The sequence below is a fragment of the Canis lupus genome, chromosome 21 (assembly GCF_048164855.1).
Source record: "Canis lupus baileyi chromosome 21, mCanLup2.hap1, whole genome shotgun sequence".
Lineage (NCBI taxonomy): Eukaryota > Metazoa > Chordata > Mammalia > Carnivora > Canidae > Canis > Canis lupus.
In genome coordinates this window covers 15,825,737-15,836,718 of record NC_132858.1, presented here as the reverse complement: position 1 = coordinate 15,836,718, position 10,982 = coordinate 15,825,737, and the positions used below count along the sequence as shown (strand labels likewise).

General features: G+C 35.1%; 1 protein-coding gene across 1 annotated transcript; it reads right to left on the bottom strand.

Moving 5' to 3' along the window:
- Positions 1–4,362: 4,362 nt before the first annotated feature.
- On the bottom strand, positions 4,363–5,292 carry LOC140613373 (olfactory receptor 4P4-like). Its single transcript, XM_072791904.1, has one exon. It carries the CDS (start codon positions 5,290–5,292, stop codon positions 4,363–4,365), a length of 930 nt encoding a protein of 309 aa, XP_072648005.1.
- Between the last annotated feature and the right edge of the window lie 5,690 nt (positions 5,293–10,982).

Here is a 10,982-nt window from a genome sequence, read left to right as displayed (position 1 = left end):
CTGGAGGCTCCACAAGCCGACCTTGGGCTCATCTTGCTTTCTGAAGAAAAAATCAAATTGCATGAAATAGTATTAGGGTAGTGCTAAGAAAGAATTCACTGAAAATCAAAACATACAACGATTTGGGATCCCTGAGTGTGGCTCAGTGGTTGATGAGCATCTGCCTTCATTTCTGGGCATGATTCTGGGATCCTGGGATGGAGTCCTGCATTGGGTTCCCTGCAGGGAGCCTGTTTCTCCTTCTGCTTATGTCTCTGTCTCTCTCTGTGTCTCTCATGCATTAAAAAATAATAACAATAATAATATGAAAATTTATTTGGGCCATTAGAATTGCAATTTCAAAGATACAGACTCAAGTAGAAATCTAAAGTGTGTTCCCAGGAAGACAAAGTGAAGCAGAGTCATATAGCTGAAAGGCTGTGAGTGTAATTCTCATTCAGGTTCTCAATGCAAAACAGAGGTTGGAATTAGGGCAGCTGGGATTGGTTGGGCTAAATGAGGGATTAGAGCTCCTTTAGAAGTAAAGAATGCAGATGATTGAGGGGTCATGGTGAGGAAGAAGGTACGTCCAGGTTGAGGGCTTGCAGCTCTCTGAAAATTTCAAAAATCTTCATGGTTTCTTCAATGAGGACGTGCATAAATTCTTCCTCACTTATGGCTTCCTGATCTTATTTTTAAAGAAAGACTCTCTTAAGTAGGCTTTCTTGCTCCAGTTGGAAATTTACTTTTACAGTAGTTTAGATAAATCTGAGATGGGAAACTCAGATTTTTTTGGTTTTTCAGAACCAAGCAGATGCATAACAGTCCAATATGCATCATTATCTACAGTAACCTGCATCAGTAGAGTACATAGATGGATAGAATAGTGACCTACAATATCAGGACTGGAACTTGGGTTATTTATTGTCATGGATTAACAATGAGGAAATAAATGGTAGGGGAATGGAGGGCAGAAGAAAAGGAATGGTAAAAGAATAAACAACATGTTCTTTATACACGCTAGGTTAAAAAAGTTATATTGTCAGGTGAGAATATAATAAAATATGGGGGGGGGGAAACAGAACTCAATGCAAAATTTATTCTGTTTACCATTTGGCTTAGTCCCATGTGATTTCATTTCTGCAGGTTATTTGGCTGAGCCCAAAATGTGCACACTGACATTCAGTGAACCAATATTCTTCCATTATGCACAGATCCATATATTAACAATTTCCTTTATACACATTAAACTTTAGATTAATTGTTATAGGATCTTAACCACTGCAAAATAATGATAACAACCACAATAACAACAATTTATTGAGAAATTATTTTGTGTCTTAGGGTCATCATATAATTTCATCTCACAATAGTGCATATTGTAAGATAAATAATGTTAGTTCCATTGTTCCAATAAGAACACAATTCTTGGGGTAGACATCCAGTTGTGCAATTGCTGGGTCATAGGGAAGCCTCTATTTTTAACTCTTTGAGCAACCTTCACACAGTTTTCCAGAGTGGCTGCACCTGTTCACATTTCCACCCACAGGGCAAGAGGGTTTCTCTTTCTCCACATCCTCTCCAACATTTGTTATTTCCTGTCTTCTTAATTTTACCCATTCTTACTGGTGTGCGGTGATATCTCATTGTGGTTTTGATCTGTATTTCCCTGATGGTAAGTGATGCGAAGCATTTTCTCATGTGCTTGTGGCCATGAGTATGCCTTCTTTGGTGACATTTCTGTTCATGTCTTTTGCCCATTTCATGATTGGATTGTTTGTTTCTTGAATGGATTATAGAGGAAAGGAGAGGAAATGAGTGGGAAAAACTAGAAATGGTGACAAAACATGAGAGACTCCTAACTCTGGGCAATGAACAAGGGGTAGTGGAAGGGGAGGAATGGGGGAATGCGGTGACTGGGTGATAGGCACTGAAGAGGGCAATGATGGGATGAGCACTGGGTGTTATACTATATGCTTCAGCACTGAGTGTTATACTATATGTTGGCAAATGAACTCCAATAAAAAGGAATTTATAAAGTAAAAAATAGAACTTCGATAAATATATATACATATGTGTGTGTGTGTGTGTGTGTGTAAAGAAAAAAACACAATTCTTTATAAGTTAAAACAATTTGCTCAAAGAGCTACTAGATAAGAATAAGAAAAGGAAATGTGTGCTTTCTGTGACAGAAAGGAGCAGGTTTTTATGTTTACTATTTGCTTCAGGCTTTGAAAGTGTAGTAACCCTGCAGAAATAAGAGATTCTACTACTTTAGCATGATGGAATCAGAACTCACTGTTTTACTGGTGTCTATTTCAACATAATGTTTTTGAACAAGCTTCTCTCAAAGCTTGTGTCAATACACAAAAGGATATAGCTGGTCATATGTTTACCAATGACACACACAAATACACTGGGATACTCCTTAGAGATGCATACAAGTACCTTGTGTGTAACCCTAAGCCCTCCATGTGTCTCAGTTCACATTAACTCGCTCTTCTGAGAATTGATTTTGTTTTATTTTTCTTTATTTTCTAACCACTTCTAAAACCATTTGTTTTGTGGGTTATATGGGATTATTTATAAAATAGATTTCAGGTATTTTTGAAGACATTATTTTTGAAGACTATGTTCTATAGGCTAGAACAAATATACACACTACATTGCTATTCTTTACAAAATAATCCAAATAATCCTTGGAAAATTAATATCTTAAACGAAGTCAAACCAAACTATAACTAGACAGACTTAATTTCCTAGAAATAGAACATTTTCCAATGCTATCCTACAGGTTATCATGGATCCATGAAAAAAATCAGTAATCAGTTAGATGTGAAAAGTTGTAAGACTGCAAATAACAAAGGAAGGTTTCCTGACATAGAAGATAAACACCATCACATTTATGGTTTTTCCTGGACTTCTCCTTACTCTCGGGCAGGAGTAATTCAGCTGAGCAAACTCAATGTGCAAAATATGCAATCATTCTTCTGAGAAAAGGCAAAGCAGAGAGAAATGTCTACACAAATGGGAACCAAGACACAGAGCTAATGGGATTATGTGATTCAAAAGACAAGAGGATAAAAGAAAATTAAAGTAATAGCACCTTCAAATGTAGAAAATAAGTAAAAAGACATAATAGGGAGCTGGAATCTCATGGATTTTATACCTTTCCAGGGAGCTACATGGGATGTATGTTTAATTTTTAACCTTTCTGACATTACATATTTTATTACTAATGCATGGTAGTTCATAACATAAGGGGAAGTTCTGGATATGTGAGAACAGCATGTAAAATGCAATAAAAAGAAAAGATAGCATCTTTGAATTTAATTCACTGTTTATTTATTAATTTGTATAGGTTTTCCTAGAAAATAGATAAAAGAAAAATAAAGATACAGTACATTTTTGACTGAGTTGACTCAATCCAACTGGAAAAACACATAGGAAGAAACACCGATATGGAACACAGGATTATTTTAAAAGGAGTAATTGCACAGTTTCATAGCAACAAAAGAACAAGGAAGAAATAATAAATACTACTGGTTTTTTTATGAATTGGCAAAATCTTCTGGAATAAGAAAATATCAGGAGTGTGTTTTATATGTAAGATATGAACACGAATGCATCGTGGGAGCAGCATTATAAGCAGAAAAGATAGAAGAACAGTTATAGAGCTGATAGACTTTAGAGTATGTTTGGAGAATGTAGAGGAGTGCAGTGTAGCTGACTGAAAGCAGCCTAGGAAAGGGAAAGAAATGAAGAAAAGTACAAAAAGAGGAAAAATCTATGTTTCTAGAAGCCACATGCCCTCCTCAATCTTCACACGTGTTAGCCAAAGAAATATTTCAACTTTATAAAGTACATCATTACACATTTCATAGATATTTGAAAGATGGAGATGCATATATAATTAAAGCAAATAACCAAGACACAAAGATAAAAATGTACCAGAGTCAGTAATCGCTGAGCTCTCCCTGACCCCAAAACTTGTCATTTTAACACCATCCTTTCTACCATTATAATGCCTTCTGAGACTAGCAGATTCAGCCAGGACCAATTGTGATAAACAAGTGAGAACTTTGGATTTTATTCCAAGGAAATATTGTTCTGTGTACATTATTGGAGAGGACAGTGCTATGATTAGGCATGTGTTTTAGAAAGACATTTCTAGCATTCCTCAAACCCATTCAACCACATGTGGAACCAGTTGGCAACTTTAGTGTACATATTGCAATCTGAACTACAGTGACTTGCTTCTTTGTCTCTTATAATGTTAGAGCTCATTTAGTCCAATTCCCCAAAGAAAGCTATGTTTTCCATAACATCTCAAATAATAAATGCTCTGGGAACACATGGTCAGAAGTGGAATGAATATCACCTTTACCTGAATTTCGTATGTGCCATTTTAGACCACACCTTCCACATGGCATTTCTCATCTCCATGTTTCTCAGGGTATAGATGAGAGGATTCAACAAGGGAGCAATCACAGTGTAAAACACAGAGATCTCCTTATCCTTGTTTTCACTCCCTGCAGGTAGAACATAAATATAGATACAAGGCACAAAGAATAAAATGACCACCATTACATGAGAGCTGCACGTGGAGAGAGCTTTGCGTCTCCCTACAGAGGAGTGGGTCCTCAGATTGTATAATATGAGAATGTAAGAAGCCACCAGGACAAGAAACACAGCAACCACCACCATTCCTGAGTTTGAAATCACTAAGATATTAACAACACGAATATCTCTGCACACCAGTTTCAAAAGAGGCTTCACATCACATATGTAATGATTTATCTGATTAGGACCACAGAAAGGTAAATTGAGTACCAAGAGCAATAGAGCAACAGAGTGCCAAAACCCCACACTCCAGGCCATGAAAATCAACAGGTTACACCTCCGCCGGCTCATGATGACCATGTAATGCAGGGGCTTGACAATGGCCACATAACGGTCTAAAGCCATGGACACCAAGATGAATATCTCCACCCCTGCCAGCAAGTGGGCAGTGAAGAGCTGGGTCATACAGTTGTTATAGGAAATGTTTTTTCTGGCTGCACCTAAGTCCCTGATTAGTCTGGGGACTACAGTGGAAGTGTAGCAGAGGTCCATGAGAGAAAGGTGGCAGAGAAAGTAGTACATTGGTTGTTCAATTAGATGGCTGCAGATGATCGTGAGTAAGATGATGAAGTTTCCCATTAAGATGGCCAAATAACAGAGCAGGAACAGGAAAAAGAACAGTAGCTCTATTTGTTTATTTCCCCACAAACCCATGAAAACAAATTCTGTGACATTGTTCTGATTTTCCATGAGGTTGAGGTCATTCCAGAGACACAACAGAAACTTAATTCATCTGAAATGATAAAGAACATGTTACATCTTCAATAGTGTTTTTTAAGTTTTGGACTATTTATAAAAAAAGATTTAGAGAATTTGTTACACTCTTATAAAGCCTTTCAGAGCAAGGGTATCATTATATTTCAAATTATATTGAATAAAAACATATTATGTTTGAAATTATCGTAAACATTTTGCAAGCATTGAAATCATAACAACGCAATGGTTACTATTCTGATATTCATTTTACATATGAGGAAACAGAAAAATAGGTTGGTTCACTAATTGCACCAAATCATTAAAGTATTAGGTAGCAACCTAAGATATCAGATGCCTGTATCAGATGCAATTTTTATGCTCTTAATGTCTATGCCACATTACTCACTGAGTAAATAGGCTTCCAGCTGTTTTCCACCTTCTTAAAAGATATGGGTCTTACTCCATTTCTGCCATTAACTACCCATATAAGTTTAAACAAATACCATCCCTTCACTGTGCTATATATATCTGTGTGTGTTATGTGTAGCTCTCATATTTCTTTTTTGTTTCAATTTTTTATTTAAATTTTAGCTACTTGATATATATGGTAAAATTGGGTTCAGGTCTGAAATCTAATGATTTGTACCTTACATGTATAACACTCAGTGCTTATCACATGTGCCCTCCATAATACCCATTACCTATCTAGCTCCTCTTCCACCCACCTCCTTCCAACAAACCTCATTTTGTTCTCTGTAGTTAAAAGTCTCTTAAAGTTTGCTTCCCTTTCTTTATTTTTTCATTTTTCCCTTACCCTGTGTTCATCTATTTTGTTTCCTAAATTCCAAATGAATGAGATCATATTGTATTTGTCTTTCTCTGATTGACTTGATTTGTTGCTTATTTTGCTTAACATAATACACTCTAGCTCCACACACATTGTTGCAAATTGTAAAAATTCTTTTTTTTCTTAGTACTGAGCAATTCATTCTTCCCAATCCTCCTTCTTCAGCTGGTAGTGATACTGTATATGCCTGCCCTGTGCCAAGAGCGAAATAAAGTTCATTTAAGGTTATATTATAGAGGCTTATGATTCTGATATGATCAAGGATGAAGAATAATGCTCCCCAAAATGGAAAAGAACAAGTTGTCGTATAAGAAAACAGATTATCAGTACTTTCATCAGTGAATTGGTTTTCCCTGTGCATTTTGTATTCTACTACAATGGGATAGTTGAAAAACTCATGTTACACATACATTAAATGCAAAGGCAAAAATTGGTGTTTGTATCAATTTGTTCTGGGTTGAAACAATAGAGCTTAGCAAAGTTTTTTCTATGTATAAATTGATAATATCCAAACCTAGTCCTTATTTATGTGGAAGAATATGATTGATTAAAGAACATATATGAATTCAAGGATAATCTTTCATAAAATTGTAGAACAAAACTGTAGCAAGTTAAACTCTCAGTTCAGAATGTGTCCTGGACATTGGTCCAAGACTCACCCCTCCCAATGTTTGGTCCAGTGTGGCTCAGCTTACAGTGATTGAACATCAGTTAGGAAAACACAGATCCATATAGAAAAACATTCTACAAAGCAATGCCCATAGAATCCTCTGGGAAAGTTCCTTTATGCATGAATATCCCCAGGCTCATCTTCAAATCATTTTCTTGTGGTATTTATTTAATCAATAGAAACAAAACAAAACCTGTTCCACTTCTCTCTCTCCCCCCCCCCTCCCCCCCCCGATACAAACACAAACCACAGATATTTGCACGGTTTTGGAGTTTCTTTTGAGTCCATCTTTTAGCATATTTTTTTATTTAAAGAGTTTCTTTCAAGAATCTCCCCTTAAATTTTAAGTTACTTGAGAACAATATCTGAGGAATTATTTGCAAACACTTGTCAACTACAGGTTAAAAAGAAAAAAGTTTCATTAGCTTCTTTGGAAGTGGGGATTATGACTAAGGCATAAGAGTCTATAGATAGTATAAAAATCCATCAAGGACAATTTGACATGATTTTTCTGCCTTTTTAGAAATATTTATTTATTTGAGAGAGAGAGCAAGCAGGGGCAGGGACAGGAGGAGAGAGAGAATCTCAAGCAGACCCCACACTGAATGTAGAGCCAGTGAAGGACTTGATCTCAAGATCCTGAGATCATGACCTGGGCTCAAACCAAGAGTCAGATGCTTAACTGACTGAGCCACCAAGGCACCCTGATTTTTTGGCTTTTTAAAATGATTTATCATATTTATAATAAAGTAAAATGTGAAGTTGAAAGGTATGGGCTGGGGATCCCAAGGTGGCGCAGCGGTTTAGCGCCTGCCTTTGACCCAGGGCGCGATCCTGGAGACCCGGGATCGAATCCCACGTCGGGCTCCCGGTGCATGGAGCCTGCTTCTCCCTCTGCCTGTGTCTATGCCTCTCTCTCTCTGTGACTATCATAAATAAATAAAAATTAAAAAAAAAGAAAGGTATGGGCTGAATTATGTGATATATTTAGACTAAAATGTTTAAATACCAAATATTAAGTAATACTATATTCTAGGCACTTTAGTATTTAGTAAGTACTTTTTATATAACAACCATTTCACCTACACTATGACTTGATGAGGTATATTATTGTACTATTGTCCCTGTTTCGCAAATAAGGAAATTTGAACCCAAGGTTACACAAGCACTAAGGGGGAGTCTGTATCTAATCTTTTTCTGTATGATTTGGGAGCTCACACTTCATTCATTTTGCTTAAATACCCTCTCACAAGTATAAAGAAAATCATTAAATCTTCAATTTGTCCTCAAATTATCCATATTTTATTCTGAATATCTTTAATGACTTATCTTAGAAATAACCATGAAGAAAATTTATTCCAGAAGAATTTAAATGTAAAGATAAGATTTCAATAAGATCAATATTTTTATCTGAAATGAATTGTTAAAAATCCTAGTTTCTCCCAATTTAAATATACATATATATGTAAAAATTAATATATAAAAATACTATAGACACACACACACAGACATACTTACCAGGATGCTCACTTCTGCAGGATTTTACATCTCTTTGGAATGTCAAGGATCCTTCAGGCTGTTTTGTTTTGTTTTTTAATTTCTATGCCTGTGCTATACAACAGAAACACATGTGGAATGTCTCTGACTCTCCTGTGAATCTTCCAACCAAAAGAACCTTTCAGGAGAGCATTACTGGGAATACCTTGAATTAAAAGCACAGAGGGGCCTGAAACTCCCACAGGCATCTTACAGTGGCCAATGCATATGTGGCTATTATTTGATAAATAAAGCTCACATTTTTATAAGATCATTGAAGCCCATATATGGGCTTGAGGCTTATTTTATTAATCTCATGAGAGTTATTACCTGAGTGATTCAATACTTCTCTAGTGTTATAGCACTGATGTAATGTTATGGGTATTTGTTTTCCCCCTCTCTCCTATCCTAGAATAATTCCCTTAAAGACTGAGGTCTCTGTTGTTTTATCATGATACTATATATGTATATATATACTTAAAAGTATATATCTATAATAAGTATTGAATTTTTTTATCATTCCAATTATAACCTTTTTGTGATACTGGATATTACCTAGTTCAGGATGTGGTCAGAATTTGGAAACATGAAGAATCCTAAGTCTGGGAAATGAACTAGGGGTGGTGGAAGGAGAGGAGGGTGGGGGGTGGGGGTGAATGGGTGATGGACACTGAGGGGGGCACTTGACGGGATGAGCACTGGGTGTTATTCTGTATGTTGGCAAATAGAACACCAATAAAAAATAAATTTATTATTGAAAAAATAAAATAAAAAATAAATTCATGAAAGCTAAACAAGCAAACAAAAATGAGATGTAAACATACGGTACATCCATATTGTGTGCAGATTTAGATTTTGATTCCATGCTTTCCTTTGTCTACAATGCTGCAGTTAAAATTAGCCCTATTTAAAGATGGAACTGTCCTTATACATATACGTTTAACAAATTCCCATAATAATTATGTTAATGAAATGTAGCAGGAACAGAGATTTTGCTTATAATAAAGGATATCAGGTGAAAGCAAAAAAAAAAAAAAGAAAGAAAGAAAGAAAGAAAGAAAGAAAGAAAGAAAGAAAGAATTTAGAAAGGCCACAATGCACAATCATTTTCTCTCCTTATTTTAGTTTGTTTTTGTTTTGCTTTCTTTTATCTCCCTCCCTACCTTGGGTGAGAGAGAAATAGAATGTCAGTAGAATCTAATGGGAACAGGTTGAGTAAATGATAGCCCTTAGTTAATACCAGATAATCGTCATGGGTCCATGAAGGTCCATCTAAGGTTTTATTTTATAATATATTTTTCTTTCCTATATTGCTTATTTCCATTCTTCTGCTCGCCCCTTCTGTGCACCCACCATACTCTAATACACTCAACTTCACATGGCTGGGCCATTACACATTCCTTGGGTTCTCCTACAGCTGTACACATCATGAAAATAACCACTTCCAATACAGCTCTTAAATTATAGCAATTGTCTTCTCCTTGCCACTGGACTCCGACTCATACATGCACTTAATAATGCAGATTCAGAATGCATGAAACAAAATTAAGTAAATCCATATGAAAAAAATATGAATCCATCTTCACAGAAGATTTCAGTGTTCCCTTTTAAATTATTGAAAAATAAAGCAAACAATATGTCAGGAAAGATAGAGAAAATCTAAACAATACTTTTAAAAGTACTGTAGACACATACATAAAATTATACATCTAACAAAGAATACACATTATTTGCATGTGTAGCTGGAATTTTTGCACAAGTATTATATTATTTAAAAAGAAAAAGCTGTAACATCTATTAAAGAAGATACATTACATCAAATCTGAACACAACAAATGTTAGATCAAGATTTATGTATTATTATATTTGTGCAAATAGTTTAAAGATGTCTCTGTCAAGTAACTTGCTAACTACTACACTAATCGAAGGGACAGTTCAATAACTGGACATAGGAAAAAATAAAGATTTTTAAGAAAACAATTTAGAAAAATCACTAAACAATCCAAAATCCACAATCCACAAAATATTTCCCTGATAAAGTCAGAAAAATACAAGGGTATTCGCTCTCACTACTTATATTCAACTTTTTACTCAAAAGACTTTTAGTAAACTAGGTTACAAAATAAATAAAAGCATCTTATTGAGAAAAGAAGAAGTAGCACTCTATTAACAAATGACATGATATATATAGAAAATCCTAAAGACTCCACCAAAAAATATTAGAAATAATAAATGAATCACATTAAGTTGAAAAATAAAAATTAACATATAAAAATCAATTGCATTTCTACAAAGTAACGACAAACCCCGAAAGAGAAATTAAGAAAGTGATCCCACTTACAACAGCTTCAAAATCAATAAACTACTTAGGAATAAATTTAACAAAGCAGGAAAAACCCTCGTAGACTGAAAACCATAAGACATTGATGAAATGGATTCAATGATACACAAATAAAAAGAAAGATAATCTGTGCTCATGGATTAGAAAGATAAATATTCTGAAAATATCCATATACCTCAATGCGATCTATAGATTCAATGCAATTCTGATCAGAATTCCAATGGCATTTCTCTCGGAAAGAGACAAAAACAACCCTTATTCTCTTTGGAACTACAAAAATACCCTGAATA

Excerpts from the sequence above, each read along its gene's own strand:
- LOC140613373 (XM_072791904.1), bottom strand. The coding sequence starts at position 5,292 with ATGGAAAATCAGAACAATGTCACAGAATTTGTTTTCATGGGTTTGTGG.